The sequence below is a fragment of the Camelus bactrianus genome, chromosome 3, assembly GCF_048773025.1.
Source record: "Camelus bactrianus isolate YW-2024 breed Bactrian camel chromosome 3, ASM4877302v1, whole genome shotgun sequence".
NCBI classification, from domain to species: Eukaryota; Metazoa; Chordata; class Mammalia; order Artiodactyla; family Camelidae; genus Camelus; species Camelus bactrianus.
In genome coordinates, this window is record NC_133541.1 from 23,982,161 (window position 1) to 24,003,962 (window position 21,802).

The 21,802-nt window shown below is 44.8% G+C and overlaps 1 protein-coding gene across 5 annotated transcripts in view; it reads left to right on the plus strand.

The window, feature by feature from the left end:
* PDZD2 (PDZ domain containing 2) overlaps positions 1 to 21,802 on the plus strand; it is a 341,923-nt gene that overhangs the window by 158,188 nt on the left and 161,933 nt on the right. Inside the window, exon 1 of one of the 5 annotated variants that reach the window (XM_074356742.1) lies at positions 528 to 1,334. The exons of 3 other annotated variants lie outside the window; for them this stretch is intronic. Coding sequence is in view for 1 of the 2 variants with exons in the window: in XM_074356734.1 (XP_074212835.1) it covers positions 5,309 to 5,352 (44 nt within the window). In the remaining variant the exon portion in view is untranslated. Of the gene's footprint in view, positions 1 to 527; positions 1,335 to 5,293; positions 5,353 to 21,802 lie in introns of those variants that run through there. One more of the 5 variants, XM_074356734.1, reaches the window with a different exon arrangement.

Sequence of the window (21,802 nt, forward strand, 5' to 3'; positions counted from 1 at the left end):
CAGGAGGTCCCCATACCTCAAGCTGCCCACTGGGAGCTCCACCCTGGATCCCTGTCGAAGCCTGGTGAAAATGTGTTTTGAGCAGAAGTTCCTCAATGGTTTGAGGTTTGGCACAGCAGCGCTTTTCCTTTTCAACAAGTGTTCAAAGTGGGGGGAAAGGAATAAAATACAATTGAAGTTTTGAAAAGCAACCTTTTCACGCAATGAAATGTGGGATGACCTCCCCCTCTCTCTGCCAGCCCCCACCCCTGCTCTAAGAAAAGCAAACACTCTTTTCCTGTCTTATTTGTATTCCCATTAATTTAAGACAGGAAGCCCTCAGTGGGTGTGATGTAAACAATTCAGTCTCGTGGGTCGGGCTTCCTCATCAGTTTGCAGCTGGAGAGATGGCTGCACTGCCCAAGCCCATTCATGCCTCTCCGGGGGATGACTTGTTGACTGAACCCCGCAGAAGACGGGAGGGGCGGGAGGGGCGCGGGAGCCGGAGAAAGTATAAAGGAAATGCTTAAGTTGTGCAGTCACCGGCGATTGTAATTCAGCAGTGGTAAATTTGGTTTCTCTGGCAGAAAGAATCTGATTGCAGCTTGCTGGAAAGTTGCCTGATATCCTGCCCGGTGTAATGGTTGTGATTCTAGTTTGGGGCTCCCTCTCATCCCACCCCACCCCCAGAAGGAACCCACGCTGCTGCTGATTATGAAACGGAGCGGTTATGAAATGAATTGATGCGGGGAGGTGGAGCTTCTCGCGGCGCTGGAGGGAGAACTTTTGACCGGGCGAGGGTATCTGGGTAGGGCGTTTCCAGTTACCGCTGGAAGCTCCGGAGCAGTTGATGTAAACAAAGGTGTCTGCATCAGAAACCCCAAACTCCCCGAAACCTCCCCGGGGCGGTTTCCTTTTCCCCGCGAGGGGAGTGACCAGGGAAGGGGTTCTGGAATGCTGTGGAGTTTTGACAAGTGAGCAGGGAGTGACGAGCCGAGCCGGGATTCCATTACAGCCTTTTCATAACCTCCCCAACCGGGGCTGGAGGAGGGAGGAGGGGGTCCTCCCACAGACCTGGAGCGGACGGAGGGGAGCGCTGGGGACTCCTGCGGGAACCATGCTCCAGGAGGACCGGCGGGAGGCGCGCAGGAGGGCCGCTTCCCGGGCGGGGCGTCCGCGCTGAGCAGCCCGGCCCCGCCCCGCCCCGCCCGCGGCCAGCAGGTGATTAGGCTCCGGCTCGCGACCCGGGGCGTGCGCTCCCAGCCGGAGAGGATTACCCAAGGCCGGCTGCTCCCGACCAAGCCTCCACCGAAGACGTCGAGAGGAGACCCCCGAAGGTGACTTCAAAACTGGAGGTAGGAGTCCGCTTAGCAAACAGAACCTCAGGCTTCCCCCATCCTGTCCGGGTTGGGGTGCCGGCTGAGGCTGCATGCGTTAGGTGTGGAAGTTAAGCCACAGCCACAGAGAAACGCAGCAGTAGCCGACTAACGCCCGCTGTACTTCCCCCCGCAGACCACTTGGGTGTCTTGTTTTTGACTTGGGGGATTTGCATGTTTAGAGATGGTTTGTGGTTCTTGGGAAAGGAGTAATCGACATGGAAGGGGTTTGTCAATTACTAGACGGAAGGAGGTGCCCTGAGTGTGTGTGAGGAGCGGGACGGGGAGCGCTGGGGGGGGGGGGGGTTGGGGGAACGAGGGTCCAGTCGCGAGGGGCTGCAGAGCCTTGGTTCTCCGAGTCACCTCGATGAGAGGTGCTGTTGAAGCCCAAGAAGGGGGAGGGCGGTCCAGCAACCCAGGCATCTATGACACGGCCCTTATCCCCCTGCTTACCCCTTTGGCTAGCAGGGAACGACTCTGGGGGTAGAGCGGAGCTGCGGCTTCTACCGGCAGGAACTGTTTTTGATAATGCAAGCGTCGTGATCTCGTTTGCGGACAAATCTTTGCCCTAAGCTACTAAACATCCCACTTGGACAACTCCCCCACCACTGAGTCACAAAATGTTTCGATTGCAGTATCCGCGAATCAAAGACTTCAAAGATGAAGGGTGTTTGGAAGGAGAATGTCATTTTCTGTCATGTTGCTACGGTCTAGTAAGCAGTTTATAAACACTAGGAGTAAGATTAAGTCAAATTTTGTCTCATGAGATGGAGGTTAAAGAAGAGGGAACTACAGCCTTCACTCTGGGAACCACTTCTGGGAGAACAGATTCTGTGAATGTAAATAGTAAATGCTTTTCATAAAAATAGGTCAGACTGAGTTTCATATCATAAGGGGGATGGCATAAACTGTAAATAATGTAGAAGTATCTTTAAATACACTCAAAATATAGTACTTTCAGACTTTGCACTCCTATACTGTTTTGCAACTCTAAATTCGCTTTGCAGATGAATTGACAAGTCAGGTACAAGGGGATTTCCTTACCCACGAATGCCAGTCTGGCAGTTCCATCCTCACTAACCCAGAGATGCACCTTGGCACCCTCGTTTTGCTGAGGTGTTAACAAAGTTAACAGGGCCCACCCAGAGTTAATTGCCTTCAGGATTGCTAGCCGAAACCATCATCCCCTTGGGTGCAGCCATGGGTAAGGTAGGCTTTGGGATACCAGATCTATGTCAGGTTCTAAAGAGAGTTCTCAGAGTGGGCCACACACAGAAGGAACAGAGCTAGGATGTACCAGGGAAAGCGGAGGAACCAACATGGACCCGGGATTTCTTGCTTGCCCGTGCGGTTTCAGCCTCGAGTGCTGTGAGCTGGTGCAGCTGGGGCTAATTGTCAGAGGAGGTAGACCCAACCTCTTCCTAATCTAGGGTGAAAGCAAGACGGCCAGGTGTCCTCAGACCGCCTTTCCTTTTGCCTTCTCACTTTTATAAGTCGCCCCAACACCTCGCTTGGCATGCACAGCTCCGTTTAATCCTCTGTTCCTACTGATCTTGGTGATTCCATGCAGGTCAAGCTTAGAATTGTTTCCTTGAAGTGAAATAGTGACCCTATTCCTGTCTGTCTCCTGGGCCATCAGGTTCTCGTCTCACCCCTCTGCCAGGTGCTCAGCCCTTGTCTTCTTCATCAACTCTTCTGTTTCCCAGAAGTTTCACCAGGTACCCTTGCTGCCATCTAGAAGCGGTTTCTCCTGATCTTTGCCTGGGTTTTCATCTGGAGTCTGATTCAGCCTGAGCTTCCCTTCCTTCCTTATCAAGCTGTCCATCTACATAATTTTAAAGTCAGCTTCTTCCACAAGGCTTATAACTGGAAACAGCTGCCACTTTCCCCATTGCTCACCAGCCTCAACTCCTGTGCTCCAGAGACAACCACGTCAACTTTTCTGTCCACGTTTCTAAATAGGTGTGTCCTGCTGCACCTGGTCCATCCCCCTCGCTGAGCTCTGTGGCCTCCTGTGCTCTGGATTTGCTGCTCTTGAGGACTGAGGCACAGCCATCATCCTGGAATCCCCTTTCACCATCACACCAGGGACTAATTTTGCTCTTTCTCATGCGGCATCCCCTGTTTTGTAGACCCATCTCTTCCTTTCTTTGTCTCTGCTCTCTTGTTGGTAAAACACATCTTCTATAAGTTCCTGAGAAAGAGTACATGGGAGATACATTTTTTGAGATATTCCAGGTTTGATCATTTGATGGGGTATGAACTCTGTTGAAAATCCATTTCCCTTAGAATTTGGAAAGCATTACTCTTCCAGGTTCAGTATTGCCATTGAGACATCTGTCATGCTAATTCCTGATGCTTTGAATGTAATTATTTTCTTCTCTCAAAGTTTTTAGTATTTTCTTCTTGTCTTTGTAATGTCCTTTCTCTCTGTAATGAAATCTCAGTATAATATACCTTGCTGTCTTTTTTTCATCCATTTTACTTGGCTTTCAGTGGACCTTCTCAATCTAGAAACTCTTCTTCATTTCTGAACTGTTTTCTGAAATATTAAAAAAAAATGATTTCTTTCCTCTTTTGGAACACATATTAAGTTGAAAGGAGGCCCTCATGGATTGAATCTCTAAATTTCTTTTCTCTTTTATTTTCTATTTCTTTTTGAAAAAAAATTCTGCTTCCTGGGAAATTTACTCATTTTATCTTCCAACCCATATATTGAATTTTCACGTCTGCCATCAAACTTATAAATTCCAAGAGCTCTTTAAAAGTTTCAAATTTTCTTTTTGTAACCTCCTCTTCTCATTTCATGGATGAGGATCTCATGACAACTCTTTTGAAGCATCCCTCTATTCCCTCTGCTGTTTCTTAACTTATTCTTAGTTTTTGCTTTGTTTTGTTTTTGTTTTAAATCTCTTGCACATTAAAGGCTTTTCTCAAATGCCTGGTGCCCCTGGGACTGACCACTGAAAAGTTAACTGGAAGGGCTGCACGCCTGGTGGGATTTCTCCCCAGGAATAGTTCCCCCTCACCAAGGACACCTGGAACAGTGTTTCAGAATCTGGATCAATTCCTGGCAAACAGTAAACTTTCCATTTGTATTTGCCAAGTAATTGAATGATGCAGGGTCTTGCTGGGGCCCAGGTAGGAGTGATTATGAAGAGCGCCCCAGGTGAGTCACGTGAGCGGCTGGCTGTAGGATTTTCCTGCTGAGCGGTTTCATTGGAGGATTCGCACCTGTTGCTGGAAGGTCTTTCCTCTCCAAGGAAACTGACAAGGTGAAGAGAAATCCCGAGGTCAAGGGGAATTGGTGGCTGCAGCATTCTGGTGACCAGGAGTCCTGCATTTGGTATGGAGACCTTCTCTGATTTCCCCGTTTTTAAAGCGCATCCCTTCCCTCAGCTACACTTGGTGTCTCAGAGTCCAGAGTGGCCCTGATTCAGCAGAGCAAACAATTCACAGAATGTAGGCAGTCACTTGGGAGCTAGACAGAGAGGAGAAAACAGGGTCTGACAGCTTCAGGCACAGACTCTCAGCCAGCTCTCCTGCCTTTGGACCCCCGAGCCCCTCAGTGCTTGGTGCCCCCAGTTCCAAAACCTCTGGAGCTCTGGGTCATGAACCCCTGCCTGCTTCAGGCTCTGTCCTGCAGTGCTAGGTTTCAACTTTCTTTCATTTACTAAGTCAGTTACCATGGGTTAGACCACTTCCCAGCTTCCACAATTTTGTTGCATTGTTTCTTCTGTTCTCTTTATCTTTGAGAGTTTAGCAAACCCCTCCCCCACCATATTAAAAAATTCCTTTGCTCTCATTTTAATCCAGCATGTTTTCTGGCGAGTGACTCTCCCTCCTCCTCTGATTTTCCTTCTGTATTTATACCCCTCTGCTGCAGGTGCCCACTTGGGACAGAAATGCTAATACACCACAGTGCACTGTCAGCTCAGCAGTGATCATCATAAATGTCCAGGCCCCAAATAGAGTGGTTCTTGGGCACTTATACCAGGTATGTTAGCATTTTGTCCATCAGGTCGGTCATTCTTCTTCTTTGTATGTGTGCAGTATCAGGCAGAAGGCATTTCTGAACATGTCTGATGCTGTGGCTTCCCAGAATTCTATCTGTGACACTAACCGTACAGCACACTAACTCCTCTGAAATAAACTAATGTTTATTTCCTCCCTCAGTCCTCGCCAGAAGCCCATTGCAGGCTTAGTGGTCACGTGGGCCCAGGAGCATCCATTCTTTGAGATGATTAGCCCACTCTGGTCGTGGTACCTCCATTCCACATCCCAGAGACAAGTGTAGGAAAGAGTATGTGGTCCAAGTCTGGGCAATGAGGTGTGAAGGAATGTCTCCTGTGGAACTTCTTTGAAAGGTTTGCTCATTACTAAGAAAGAGAGACAGAAAACAAATGACCCCTTTGCTTCCTTGGCATGTTGCTGTCTAGAACTGCTGTAGGCATCTTGCCGCCAGCCTTAGGATGAAGCCGACATGCAGGAGAGAGCAGATCCCAGAGTGCAGTTAGGAAGCACCATCTTTCTCTGTAGTTCCCATCATGTGAGATGATTCATTTTCTCCTTGCTCAAGCCATTTTGAATCACAGTTTGGTACCCTTTGCTGCCAAACTGATACAGGTGGATATTGATTTATGTGTCTCATTTCCAAAAGGAGTTAAGGCAGACTATGGGCTCACCTTACGGAAGATCTGAGTTGCCTGATTCCTCATTCTGATTCCAAGGAAGATTCCTCTACTCGGCTGATTTTCCAGGCAGCTGAAAGTAATATTTTTCACTCTCTTCCGACTTCAAAGGAAGGTGTAACCAATGAGACATTTGGAGGGGAAAAGAGGATCCCTTGCTTTGGAGGATCCCTAGCTGATCCCAGTAAGAGAACATCTCGGGGCTGTCACAGAAATGAAGACCGTTCTTAACACGATGAGACCACAAAGACACATGCTTTCCAGGCTGTGAAAAGCCAAGGGCTTGTTTTTACCCACTCCCATGGTGGCAGGGGCTGGCAGCTCTGCCTGCACACTTGGTATCATTTCCTCTGCCTTCCACTCTTTGTCTTTCGTGCACCCCCGACTTGGGGAGGCTTGGAAGATGAAGTAGACTCTGGAAGTGCTCAGTGGGCCGCAGGAGAAAGTAGACCAGTCTTGTTCTCTCCTGACTCAAGTGACAATGACACACTCTCTATTTTTATGAACAGAAGACTTTCCTGATCTCTTGCATTCCCAGGATAATGTTAGCCTGAAGGGAAGCCCTTGATTGCACCTAGCATTATACATCATTTTCCTGTTTGTATCTGCATCTCTTACTAAACCAAGACTGTAAGGACTGGCACTTCGTATTGTAATACAGCTGAGATTTACTGAGCACTTACTACTGGCCAGGCACTGTTACAAGCGTAACACATAGAACTTTATTCTTGCAATGATCCTATGAAGAAGGTACCTTTAGTATCCCTGTTTTACAACAGAGATCACTTGAGGCACACAGTATTTAGGGAAATTGCTCAAGGTCGTCCAGCTTTTCAGTGGTGGAGCGGAGATTCAGGTGTTGGCAGCCTGGTTCTGGAGCCATTCTGTGCTATACAGTGTGCATGCTTTATGCTCCATAATTCATCATTCCAGCTTCAACACCTTTGCACCATCTGTAGTATACAACAGGGATTCAAACGTTACTGAATGAATAAACTCTAAGACTTTTCATGTTATTACAGATTTATTAATTTTAATGGCAGCATATTTCCGCCCCGAGTCAAAGGACCGTAATTTGTGTAACTCTTTCCCCAGGACTGGATGTGTCAGTAGTGTGGACCAGGATATCTGAGACTGGGACTGTCCTGAGAAATCGCAGGCATGTGGTCCCTAATTGGGAGGCAACCGTGAGATATCTTTTAGCTGTCCTCCTCCTCTGCCCTCCCTCACGCATGGCTCTCCTTCCTCACCCTGCACCCCGAGCAGCAGTCCTAATCCTCATCCCGGTTCCAGGTTCCCGTTGCCGTCAGTGGAGCTCTGCCGTAAAAGCAGATGGTGCTACAGAGGCTTCAGTACTTCTAGAGCTTTCTCTGAGGGTCTCTGTGAAAGGTTAAGCATTAGTTGGCAGAGGATTGCCGTTTGAAATGTGGATCTCTGAAATGTCGCCTGCCAAGTGCCGTTTTCCAGGTGGTTTCTCATAATACGTCGTTTTGCACTTTTGAATCCAGAGATAATATATCTGACTCTTTCATTTGTTATTTAAGACTTTTGGCTGACCTCTGGGATTCTTGTTTTAATTGCCAACTGATAGAAAATATAAATGGAAAAATGTGTTCGTGTGCAAACTCTGGAGTTTATTTTATCTTTGGAAATTGGAGGTGGGGATAGAGGATGAAGGAAAACAGACAATTTTGTCTGGTCAGTGGGTTGCCTTCTTAACAGTTTCACTTGTTAATCCCTAAGTAAACAAACAGCACATGTCAATATAAGCATTTTGTAGAAGTCATTTGCTGTTTAGAAAGTTTTTGTTTGCATGAATTAAATTATAATTTAATTTTATTCTGAGATATGTTAGAAGACCTTGATGTTTAGATTTAGATTAATCCTATGGTGAGACCCTTTGGTAGGACAAATAATCTTCCAATTTTTTTTTTCTTTTTTTCCATTGGAGATGTACGAGGGACAAGTCAAAGACGTACTTGGGACAAGTCAAAAACATACTTGTCCCAAGTACATCTCGAGTGTCTCTGCATGTGTGTGTATGTGTGCACACGCGTGTTCTCCCTCCTCCCCTTCCCCTCAGTTCATTCTCTGCCTTCCTCTGTACCACGAGGAAGATGCACTGACATGTACTTATCTCTGTGAACTCCAACATCTGGACTCCGTTGTCATGCTTCTGGTTGGGTTCAGCCAATGGGAGGCACAGGTGGGAGATCAGAAGGTGGGAGATCAGAAGGTGGGAGGAGAGAGTGTTGGGGTATTTATCTCCTGCTGTCCTCTCAGCCTCGCTAAGGTCCTGACAACGGTTGATGTCTTCTGAGCTCTCATGGACAGCTCACTTCCGTGGCTCCAGCTCTCCTTACCCTTCTGACCCAAAGGTAGTAATAGTTGCCTGGCATTGCTGGCTTCACCCTGCCTGTGAACGGTCCCTGTATCAAACTCTAGTTAAACCTTTTTGAGCGTGTCTTCTGCTTCCTTCTGGGAACCCGGACTGATGGTGTGTCCATCTCTCTCATATAAACCCTTGATTGTCATGCCTGGGCTCCAGGAGGCCAGTCACATTTACTTTGGTGCATCTGAATTTGAATCATATGTTGTCCAGGAGTTGTCATCTTATTCTTGTTGTCTATTCTGTCTTTTCTTTAGGTTACTAGTCCTGGTCGGGGGCAGGGCTGTGGATTATTCTGTCCTTCCCTATATTGTCTAGCACACTGTTTTACATACAGCATTCATGGCAATTGGCAACTCTTGAAGTGAGGTAATAGCATACACACAGGAGTGCAAGTATGTATGCGGTATATATGTGGGTATAATATACCTGTGACTGTTGATTTTTAAAAATAACCTTTATTTGCATCTTAATCATCATTGGTTCATTTTTTTATGAAGTAAACAACGACCAGGTACCAATTTTAGGGAACACATTATGCTAGCTATTTGCAGTAATGTTTTTGTTCAGAGTTCATAAAGATTCGTAAAGAGTATTTTATTAGGAGCTGAAATAACAGAATTTTCAAGCTAGAAGGAATCTCAGAGTGTATCTAAATCAGTTTCATCATCTCCAGGTGAAGCTGAGGCTGAGAGGTTTGGTGCTTTGTTCTGGAGCACAGGTAGCAGGTGGTGGGGAGGATGCCCAAACTTGGTACCCTGACTCCACCGAGGGGTTCCCCCATCCATCTCCCTCCAGTCAGGCTGCCCGGTCACCTCATAGGTGCTCTCTGGTGAAACTCCCTATTCATAAGGTATCCTTCAGAGAGCCTCTGCTGCCCCGCATTGCTTCTCTCTGTGTTACAGATGCAAACCAGATAGTCACGCTCTGAGCTCATAAGAGGGTCTAATAGGATACAGGCGGTGGATTCTAACCCAGGCGGTGGATTCTAACCCAGGCTCCAACCTTGGCCCCACGTGTAGACAGCGGGGGGAATACTTGGATCAACCCACAGCCACTCTTGGCCATCTCCCTTTGGCAGCTTTAAACTCTGGAGCCGCGTTTTATGTGGGCGTATGAGGTGTTGGAGCTGGGCTGGGGAAGCGAGTTGTAAGCTCTGAGGTTATTGCAGCCAGATTCAAGTCGGCCCCGCTGCCTGCAGGGCCTCTCCTGCGGGGCGTTCGCTGGTGGGCACTGCTCCTGTGATGATGGCCCTTCGCGAGTCTGTTTAGCCCCGGGGCCAGAGGATAAGTTGTTCCCTGCAGAACCGAAACCCTTTGGCTCCTCTGAATCCCAGCTTAAAGTTGGTTTAAGTTGGAGAAGGAAAAGCCTTTCCTTAGCGAACAGAAAGCAGGGTGGCCTAGGTCTGCGTGTGATAAGATGAATGTCAGTAATTAGTGTTCCTTTCTCTGTTACGTTTTTTTCATATGTGCAAGTCAGCTGGAGGCTGATAAATTGCTACCCCTCACCTGTAAGATGTAGGTTCGGGAAGATTAGGGAAAGAGAAGCGGGGAGATGGTATCTTTACTGAGAGCCTGCTATTTGTCAGGCTTTGTCCTGACAGCCTTAACTAGAAGATCTCACATCCAGAGAGCTAAGTGTTATGCCCACTTTGTAGATCTGGAAACTGAGGCTCAGAGGGCTGTTAAATACCCAGAAGTACATAGGTAGGGTGAGGTGATATATTACCCCCACTATTCTGACTCCAAAGTAAACCTTGTCAGGGAAGTAGTGACATTCCAAACCCAGCTGGTTGTGCTTTCTTGCTCAGTGACTCTGGGGAAAGTTAGCTGGGTTCTCTACCTTGGTTTTCTCAACTGTAAAGTGGGGATAATGTGCGTTGCTGCCTCATAGAGTTGCTGGTAAGGATGGAGGTACCTCATCTCCGCACCAGGCACGTAAGCCCTTAGTGAACGGTAGCCCTGGGCCCCTGGAGCTGGTTTTGCTGCTTCTCCCTTCTGCATATGCTTTCTCAGCTGTTACCTCTTCACTTTCCTGAGTCGTTCCCTCGTTATAAAATGAGGCTTGGTTTAAAGGTCAATTTTTTAATGGAGAAAAACCCAAGGAGAATGAGGCAAATGCCCATCTTTCTTGTCATAATTATCAAACTTCTGAAAATGCTGGGTCTGTGTGTTACTTTAGGACAAAACCCATCCAAGTCTACTGGTGAGAATGTAGACTTGATCAGCGGCCCTGGAGGTCGCTTTTCTGAATCCAGCCAAATTACAACACTCCCTCAGTTCTGCCACTCGGGGTTTCCTCTCTTTCGTGACTCTGTCCCCGTTGTGAAGAAAAACTCTATTTCTTGTCTTCAGTTATGTTATACACAAGACTCTCTGAATACTCTTTCACGTCTGACACTTTTGGTCACCAAATGTGTATGTTGGGGAGATTTCCCCACCCCAAACAATTCTGGGACTCCAGAATTGGCGGGTGTCTTCCAATTCAATCCAGTCTCGATGCTGTCTCCCTGGAGGTGGCTTCACATCCCAGTTAAGGGCTCAGTCCCACAAGACCACCCCCACCCCTGACTACACACACTTAAGATGCCAATCGGAAGTCCAGGTGGTCACCTATGCTTCTGACCAGCCGGCTGTGAATAGATCCCCACAACCCTGCCTGTTAACTGGGTTAATGAATCATCAGGTTTGATTCATTTGCTAGAGCAGCTCAGGGAACCCAGTGGTAACAGTTTATTTACTAGGTTACTGGTTTGTTATAAGAGGATACATCTCAGGAACAGTCAGGAGGGAGATGCCTAGGGCAGGGCAGGGGGGAAATGTGTTCACTGGCCCAAACGCTCCACGAACTCATCCTTCTAGGTTTCTATGTAGGCCTCGTTCCACAGGTGCAGTGGATTACATCACTGGCCATTGATGACTGAGCACGATGTTCAGCTTGTCTCTCTTCCCCAGAGGTCGAGGGGGTGAGATTGAAAGTTCCAACTCTCTGTGCCTGGGTCTCCCTCCCCTCCCCTCCCCAGCAACCACCCTCCATCCTTTAAGAATTTCCCAGAAGTCACCACAGTATCATCAACTCAGATGTGAATGAAAGGAACTTGTTAAAAAAAAAAAAAAAAGTCCATTTCACCTTTATTTCTCTGGAGCTGTTTCAGAAACTAAATATTATAAGGAAAGATGTCCCCACGACTCTTACGTAAAGAATTACAAGGGTTTTAGGAGTGCTGTGTCAGGAACAGTAGACAAAGACCAAATATTTACTTCTTACTATAAATCACAGTATCATACTGTTGATACGTATTCATCATCTCTATCTTCTTCTTCCCTTCTGCCCCACCCCTCTCCTTCCAGCTGAAATGTAATGGCTGCAGCAAGCACCTGGTACAGTTTGGCGGGTCAGCCATCGTTTCTTTCCACTTTAGTCACTGAAGTAGTAATAAGTGAGGGCTCAGGGAAGCTGAACCTTTCTTCAGAATGTTCCAGAAAATTCTCTCTCTTCCACACAGGCCTGTCTGGCTCACTTTGCTGTTGGTAATGCCCTTAGCAGTGCTGGGGCTGAGCTCAGAGTCTTGCTGCTGGGGTACCTGGGGGCACAGAGAGGGCGGGTCTTGCCCCCTTCAGAAGGCATTGGTGGGATCTGGGGGGACTCATGGTCACACAGCTGCCCAGGAGTCTTCCTGTGGTAGGTACTCTCCTGCCCCTCTTAATGGCGTCCCACCGCAGCTGCATAAATTATTTTTAGAAGAAGAAGACAAGACAGAAAGGTAATTGCCTCCTGCTGGCTTGTGTGTCAGCATTCATCTGTCCTGAGGACGGGCAACTGTGTCTGGGTCCTCTGGGCCCCACCTTTTGGGTTCTCCTAGACTTGACCCCGACTCTACCCAGAGAAAGTTCACTATGATTCTGTACCACGTTGCCGAGGCTGCCTGCTGAGGAGAAAAGGCAGACGGGGGAGAGTGTGGGAAACAAAGTTACAGGATTGACTGCGTTAAGCCCAAATCAAATATAAGGCATGGGACTTGTCCCCACCCTCCCCACAAAAAAGATTATCATCAGAAATGAGGGAGCTGCCTTATATTGAAGTCTTTACAAATTCTCTCATGCTGTGGAAAGATCTCACAATTATTTTATTTTGAACATCAAAGTGTTATTTAGGGAACACACATTAGCCTGAAATGACCTTTATCCATGCTGGATGCTTATAGAGGTCGACTGAGGGAATCATATTAAAAGAGAAAAAGGTTAAAAAAAAATCTAGTAATATTCCTGGGCATCTGACCTCACAGTAACAAGTGTTGGATTTCTCTGCAAACAAGACTTTTAAAGATCATTTAAAAATGGAACAAGTTGAGAACCTTATCCAAATAACTGAAATGGAAGTGAAGAGGATATGGTCCGGAAAACTCAAAATGTAGCCATAATCACAGGCACGGATGTAAAAGACTGAATAAATGTTTTCCTAATGTGTGAGAATCAGGGATGGGAGGAAACCAGAAATACTTCTAAATTAGCATTAACTTATGCTGTTTACATAGTATTTGTATATGTGATATTCATGCACATACAAGTATGTATATTGCTATATTAATATCTGAAATAGCTTACAGTAAATATTTTAAATATACATTTTTAATATCTTAGATATTTGCATCTAATGATACAGATTCTTTCATTTACATGTATCTCACCAAAATTGCCCCTTAATTTTTCCAGCTGTCTTCTGATTGGGACAGTAGGCGAATCACATATATATTTGGGTGGACCTCATGATCCAGCTGAGATGTCCTTTATTCACCTCTAACTCTATAGGAAATGCAAATTGATGTCAAGATGTATTTTTTATAACACATATTATTGTCACCTTGAATTATTGCTTTAGTAACTCCGTTCTTGTTTCTTAATTGAACTTGCTTGATTTGCAAGTGCCAAACCAAAATAGAGTGAAAGAAATGCAGAACATTAAGGGGACCAAAAATATTTTCTCTAAAATCAGTAAGAGATCTAAACCGAGCCAAAGGGGTACTAAGTTATATCTAGGGGTCCTCATAGCCTTATCCCCAGACCTGTGTGGGGTCTGGAGGAGTGGGGGCTGTTGTGTGAAGCTGGAGCACTGGATGTGTTGATAACAGTGTGAACAAAGCAGAGGGCCTGTCCACGGAGAAGTAGTCTTCAGAGAGCAGTCAATCCCGGGCAGCCTGTCAACTTGTGGTTTTGGTGAAATAGTCAAGGAGAACTCCCCTCAGGAAAAAAATCACAGGTACAGAAAGGTCAGACCTCTTCATCTTCCACATAGGAGTGTGGACATGTGTCCTCCCCACAGAGCATCTGGCCAACGAGTAATCACAGGCCAGTGGGCATATTTCAAGTCGGAAAAGTCACACCTCCAACAAGCAGCCACCTTACTGAAGGACTTTATCTTCTCATGAGATATATTTTCCCAGAAAATAAACACAAGATGTGTTTAGTCCCAATATGTCAACATCAAATGGCTTGTCATTGCTCCCTCCCTCTAAAGCATGGTTTCCTACCCTTTGGAATGTTACAAATATTGTGTACCATTTTGGTTGTTGAGAAACCATGGCTGCCCCTTAAACATGCAATGTTGATATTAGTCAGGATATTCCAGAGAAACAGAATGGAGAGTAGATATGGGGGGGGGCAGGGAGAGGGATTTATTTTAAGAAATTGGTTCATGCAATTGTGGGGATTGGCAAGTTCAAACTCTGTTGGACGAGCCAGCAGATTGGAAATTCAGGCAGAGTTTCTGTGTTGCAGTCTTGAGGATAATTCCTTCTCCTTCTGGAAACGTCAATCTCTTGTCTCTGATGGCCTTCAACTAATTAGATAAGGCCCACCAGATTATGGAGCGTAATCTTCAGGGAGTCCCCTGATTTAAGTATTAATCACATGTAAAACATACCTTCACAGCAACATCTAGACTAGTGTTTGATCAAACATCTGGGCACCTTAGCCCATCAAGTTGACATATAAAATTAAGCATCACAGTTGGGATTGATAACTGCCTTTATTTGTCTGCCGCATTTATAGTCTGCATTTTGAAGTGAGAATAAGATTATAGATAATCAAAAAATACTCTGTGGGTCGATACAGAGGTTAACAAAGAAGCTCTAGATTTAGCATTTGAGTTCTGAGAGTTCTTTCTTGATAAAGTTTAAAGATATAGAAAATGCAAAAATAATCTAGCAAACATCCGTATTCCTGCCACTCAGATTTAATTTTTTTAGTGTTTTGTCATATTTGGTTTTAAAGCTTTTTTGAAAACAAAAAAAATTATTCGTAGCTTAAGTTCCCCCCATCTTATTCCACTGCATCTCCTTCCATACTAACTTTTAGATGTTTAAATACTGTATTTATAGATAAACATATTGTCTTTATGTGTTTTTTAATTGACATAAATGGTATCATATTGCATCTTGCTTTTTATACTCCATTTTTTTTTTCTTTTTTGAGATCTGGCCTTGTTAATGGAATTATATCTTTTAACTGATTTCTCTGTTTTAAGAAAATGCTTTACCTCTCCTATATATTTTTTTCCAAGTAATTTTCCATATCTAGGTTTACTTTTTTTGGCTTTTGTATTGAAAATACATAATTTGATCTTTACTTCCGTCTAAAAAGAGAAACAAACTGAAGATAAATTAAAAATAAACTTCAAATGGTTTATAAATTGGGCACAGTGATTAGCATACCCTTGCTCCACATATATCATATAGTCCTTAAAAATATATAGGTCAGTTTCAGGACTCTTTATTCCAGTCTGATAATTTGTCTGTTTCAGCATCAGTATCACACTGTTTTAATTACTGTCATTTTCTCATGTGTTTTAATATCTGATAATGTCATCTACCCTCTTTGTATTCCTTTTGTCCTGTACTCTCCCATATAAATATTAAACTATTTTTCAAGTTTCCTAAAAATTCTTGTTGAGGTCTTTTAGGAATTTCACTGAAATTGATTACTTGGGAAATATTGACATCTTTTAAATGTCTTTCTCTCTTCATCAACAAGGTTTATCACTCCATTAATCCAAATCTTTCTTTATGTATGTCATTGAAGCTTTATAATTTCTTAGTAAAGTTGCTTTATAGATTTATCCCTATCTACTTTATAGTTTGGTTTATTATCAAAGCCAATTCTTTCTTCTTAAAGTCTCTATGTAGTTACAGTGGTATAAAGGAATGCTATTGATCTTTGAATTTGGATTTTTGTTTCTAGCAATCTAGCAATCCTCCTATCAATTCTAATTGTTTGAAGGTTGGTCTTGATAATTAATGTAAAAAACTGACTGCAGGTCTTTGCTGCCATTTTGAACTATATACTTTATAATTACACTGTCGTCCATAATTACACAAGGTTTTCTGAGCACATTGTAGTGCAAAGAGCCTTGACTCTGGATGTGAGCTGTGCACCAAGGGACATAAAGGGTGAAAACAAACCATGGGGCACCAGTTCTGGGTGGCTACCAGGTGTGGTTTCAGATTCAATTCTTGCTACATCTCAATGTGTAGTTGATGCAGCTTTTCAGACCACTGAGTTCTGATAAGACTGCCTGGGTTCCTATCTTATCACATCTGAATGTCCTTGGAAGCTGTCTGTGCCCCTCACATTTCTTTAACATGGAGGTAATAGTAATATCTACTCATGGGGGTTGTGAGACAACAATGAGTTATTGCATGAACCTGGCCCAGTTTAAGCTTTCAATAACTATTAACTATTAGGATATCCTGACTGCATTTTTAAACTTTAGGTATTTTGGAATCTTTCGGCTGTGTAGCACAGGACTATTATTAGTTTAGACTTCCTAGTGCTTTATCCCCAAGCTGACCTTTTCTCTCTCAGAATTTGAAGAGCTGTGCTCGTTGTAATCATATCGCTTCCAGTAAGATCATGCCTAGTGTCCTAATGCAGGTCAAAAGGCAAGTTGTTTCACAGAAATTTGCTTCACAGACTTTGTTGAGAGGCCTGTTTTTGTTCATGAAGCTGTTATCTAGGGCTCTAGCCCTAGTATCCTAAGAGGGGTAAACTAGGATCTAGAGATTTGACGTGGTTTGCACTTCGTGTTTTGAGACAGGGGAAAAGATATTGTGCTTGGGATTCATAATGCCAGCGAGCATCCCAGAACCTCACCGGTTCAGACTGTCAGGTGGTAACAAGTCCAGGCACCTGGGAGAGCGCCTCTGGGCCCTTTCTCCGTCGGCAGGAAGTGCTCTCTGGCCCATGCCTCCCACAGTGGCCTGTGTCCGTGGTCCCGAACAAAGAGCCCCATCCCTTCTCTGTGTCCCCATCACCCGTCCGGGCTTCCTAGGATTTTGCTTGCAAGCCCTGTTCTCTTTTCCTGACCCTCAGAAGAACACAGACAATCTCAAGACCCAGAATGGCATAGCTTGCTGTAAGCTTTCTGGGCCTTTAGTGGTTGAGTGGCATCAGCTTCTTTTGGAATTCGGTAGAAAATGGCTAATCCTGTGTTAAGTACCCACTATTGCACACCCCACTGTTGGCCGCCTGTGACTGAATACACAGGGTGCTGGGCAGTAAGGAAGGTGGATGGCAGCTGGACCACGACATCTACACGGTCATGCACTGGGAGCGCCCACCCATTTATATTTGAAGCCCTGTCCGTTAGTGCTCAGGTAGGTGTTAAGAATTGAAATTTCTCCTCAAGTATGACCCAGCAAGTTGTCTTGCACTCTGTCTTTCAGAGAACAGAGGCTGGGATTGAAAGGAACTCTAGTTTTTCTGAAAGCTTTCTCCTGGGTCTCTTATCAGGACAGGAAGAGCACCCCGTGTTGTTAAGGATAGTCAAATCAATTTCAACAAACTTATTTTGTCAACATGTGGGGGGTTTCATGGCCCATTTCAATTGTCATCTCTTTCCCTTTTCTTCTAGCTTGGGCAACATTCAGAGAGCTGTAACGATTGGGGATTTTTTTTCTTTTCAAAGCAGATTTTTTTCTTTTTTCTTTTTTGAATTTTTAAAAACAACTTTATTGTGGTATAATTTTTGTACTGTAACTATACATATTTCAGATGTACAATTTGATGAATTTTGATAGATGTGTACACCTGTGAAACCACCACCACCATCAAGATACCTAACATTTCCATCACTCCCCAAGAGGTGCAAATTTTGAATTCCCAATTTATCCCTTCCCACCCCCCTTTAAAACCCTTGGTAACCATAAGTCTGTTCTCTATGTCTGAGTCTGTTTCTGTTCAAAGCAGATTTTTTAAATGCTTTTCTGCTTAACATTTCTCTTTATCTTCAGGATCTTTGTTAAATAAAGGGAAATTTTTTTTTTTTCTGAGATGAAGAGAAAGGTGCCTTCAATGACCAAACTGCTCTGTGTGTGATTCAGTCTCTAGATCTGATTTCAGTTCTGCTAAAGATGGGCTTCTGAGACTACCCACACTTTCTCCAGCAATACCTAGCTTTAAAAGACCAAAGCTGGGGGAGGGTAGAGCTCAGTGGTAGAGCACATGCCTAGCATGCACGAGGTCCTCGGTTCAATCCTCAGTACCTCCGCTAAAATAAATAAATAAATAACCAGAGTAATGATAGCATTTTTGTTTATGCTTTATACTGAAATCCATGAGGGTTTGTCCTGCCTTGGCCAATTTGAAGACACGGATTTTTCTGTTATTATTTACATCTTTTAGGATGTATCAGAATTCTACAACATGTGAATTGCCTGTGTCAACATTCTGCTCTACCATGCCTGTCATCACTGCTTCAAGAAACATTTCTATCAATGGATAGGGAGCAAGCATGTTCAAAATTCTATGAACAGAACATTTTCTCTTTTTTGCTTGTCCAGAGTGGCTTGGCCAGTGTCCTCATCTGCAGAGATCAAAAATCAAATCTGCAAGAACCCTGTTTTGATTGGCTGTAAGGCATTCATAGCCTTGTAACTAAATACCAATGTATGAAATGGTTATTGTTCCCTGGAGGAGTGGGCCTGGGCCAGAACACATTCTTTGTGATTGCTGGGGAGCAAATGGAAGCTGTAAATGCCCCTGCAGCCGAGTGGAGTAAACACGAGCTCCTACAAGCTCAGACACAGAATAGAAGGTGGCCTTCGGGCTTTGGTTCAGGTTGGGGTCTCTAACCAGCAGGTTGGCATTTACCTGAAGCCTCTCCATCAACCTGTCCCTCTGCGATCGGTCCAGGAGTTCTAAGACCTCCGTCTAATATTCACCGCGGTGACTGGATTTGACTTGCTCTGTAAACGAGTGTTGTTCTCTCAGTAGTGAATTTGTTATAACGCTGGCCCATCTTGTCTTGTGTCCTCATATTTAACAGTATTTAGTCTGACTCTGTCCACTCCCCTGGGCGTACAAAAACCCCTCCTAAAAGTTGACAGCTCTGCAGACCATCTTAACTGATAAGATAAACCCCAGTGACTCCACGTGTGTGGCATTCTGCTGAGCAACGTGCATGCTTTGACACCGAGCTTCTGAGAACGCACGAGATGTGGGGCCTGGAGTTGCGTGCAGCTTACAGAGGAGGAAGCTGACTTGGGTCCCACAGTTGCGTGTAACCTCCTCCAGTTCCCACAGTGGGCGATTAACATTCAGCAGGTGAGAAAAAAGACCTCAACCTGGAACTCAGCTGACTCAAGCTGCCTCCATCTCTGGGGAGACTTTTGCAAAGGGGCCTTCAAGTGCCCGACATCCTAGAACACATGAACATAACAACCAGCAGCCCAAAGAATTAGGGAACGAGGAGGAGGGTGGTCATATGTTTTCAGTGGTGCTGCTCTCAGTTATTCCACTGGGATTATCCAGACCCCGCTATTCTTTCTTGTATCCTTCTTGTTAGGCCACTTGCTAACGGAGAGCTATTCTAGCAGAGGTTACATTGATAAAATGCAGCTGAAATTTTTTTAAAAAGCAAATGGGATCATTTTCTGGGATCCCATGGAATCCCTCCTGATCCCCATGGGATCAGCTCTAGTGATGGTTTGGAAGGTAAATATTTATTGAGACCTATAATTTGACAGGCCTATTTCTGAGTCTTTGAGACACAAGAGAGCACAGACGAGGATTCCCTGTTTTCGTTGAGGTTATGCTCTCTTGGGGAGGGACAGGAAATTAACATAGAAATGCATGACTAGAAAGCAATGATACGTGTTTTGTTTTAATTTGAATTTTCGAGTGAAGTTATCTATTAATTTTATTAGCATTTTGACTTTTTCTTGGACAGGAGAAAATTACATGAATCATATGCTGAAAAGCTGGATTTTGTTGATCAAATTGGAATTAATTTACCTTCTATAATTTAAAGACTGATGGCAGGCTCATAGAAACAGAATGGAGACCTCAGTTCTGGTCTTATTTCTGTTAGGAGGCCTTGAGCCTGTCCCTCAGTGCCTCTTGTCTGGAATTTCTTTGTTGGTTACATGAGGGGGTGGACTGAATCTGTGATTTCAAACTTGTCCGTCAGAATCGGGGTGAGGGGTTGGAGGGCCCTTGGAGGCCCATTCAGCCTCGGCCAGAGCAGTTCTGCTTTGACTGTTATTCGGGGTTCCCCTGGATTGGAGAAAGGATTCTACTGCTGAAAAGAACAGTTTGGAAGCCACTATATTGTCCATGGGAAACTGCCTTGTTTGGGGGGGGAAATGCCATGAGCAAAGTTTTTAAGAGACTGAGAAATGTAGAAAACAAATACAAGAGACAATGGGTTGATAGAATATGCAAAAACCTATCCATTTATGAAAAAGAAGCAAATGACCCAAAAGAAAAAGGGGCAGAGGCTATGAAATGGCAACTCAAAGAAGAGAAAATGCAAATGGCCAATAAATGTAAGACAAAGTGCTCAATCTCTCAGAAAAAAATGCAAATTAAAGCAGTGGGTTTTTGTTTTTGTTTTTTGTTTTTTTTTTTGTTTTTTTTTTTTTGGTAATACTATCCAGTCTGGACAATGCCAGGGTTAAGATTAGGCTTAGGCAAAAAGTAAAAGGATGACAGAATCACAAGTTGGTGGAGTTAGGGAAAGGAGTACCCACGCCCCAGCAGTGGGGGTGAAACCTGTCACAGGATTTTGTCAGTATCTATAAAAATCACACATATTCCTTGACACACTGATTTCATTTCTAGAATTGCATGCTAGTGAGATACTTGTTTTTGAACACATATCCACTCCAGAACTGTTGGAAATGTGGGAAAAGAAAAATTAAGCATCAGTAGATTGGGTAAATAAAATATTGTACATCCACATGGTAAAATACTGTGTGGCGGTTTCAAAGAATGCAGTGGGTCTGTTTGTGAGGATAGAATGATCTCTGAGATGCATGGTGAAGTGGAGAGAAGAGCACAGTGTAGAAGGTAAGAACAATATGTGGCCATTTAAGGAAAGAGGGATTTTTTTCGCCTCTATGAATACGACAGTATGGAAATGTTGTATCCACAAAGTCTAGATGCAAAACAGAAAACTGTTTATTTTTCAGGAGGAGAGGGGAATTAGGGAGGAGATTAAGGCTTATCTTATATGGTTTGAAGAACATTCAGAAGGAATGTATCCATACATATTTTAAGCAACTAACAACACGATTGTTTAGAGCACATCTCTGGGCTAGAGGGACTCTTAAGATGGGAGCTGAGAGATGGTGGTGGCGGGGGACTCAGCGGCTGGGCTTGGTTTGATCTGCCATCGCATAGATTTGTGGATGTGCCTCCGGAGGGCCTCTTCCTTCCCTGCCCCGCCTTCTTCCTCCCAGCCCGCCCAGCTCGTGGCCCCGACTCCCTTCCTCTCCCCTCCCTCCTTGAGGGTCTGCCAGCTGGAGAAATTCCTCCCTCTGCCCTTCCACCCTTCTGAGAACGTGGGTTGGCCGGGGACCAGCGCACACTCTGCAGGAAACTGCTTCTGTGAAGGATGCTGTGAAGCTCAGGCCCGTGTCCCGGGACCTTTGCCACGTCCCTGGCCCTTGTGCCTTGGGTGGAATCCAGTTCTCAGGTTTGGGCCAAGTGACTCCCCCACACCAAGCCCAGAGGTACTAATGCATCAAGTAGGTCCTGCCAGGGTCGCCTGAACACTTACAGGGGGCAAGACTTCATGCCAGGCTGCAGCCTGGGGACTGCTTAGGCGGGCGTGTTCCTTCTGTGTCTAGTCCTTTAAGCTTTGATATGAGCTGGACTCACTCTTACTTTGGATTTCTGTGTACTGACCACTGATACATTCTGGAAATCCTACAAGTCCACTGAAGGGTGGATGTTTTAAGGAGGGACTTGCTAGGCTCTCAGTAGTCCAAAGCAGATCACACATACACACACGATGTGTGCGGTGAGCGCAGAGCTAGTGGCAGAATAGGGATTGTGTTAGGAAAGTGACTCTCACCTCAGAAATGCTTG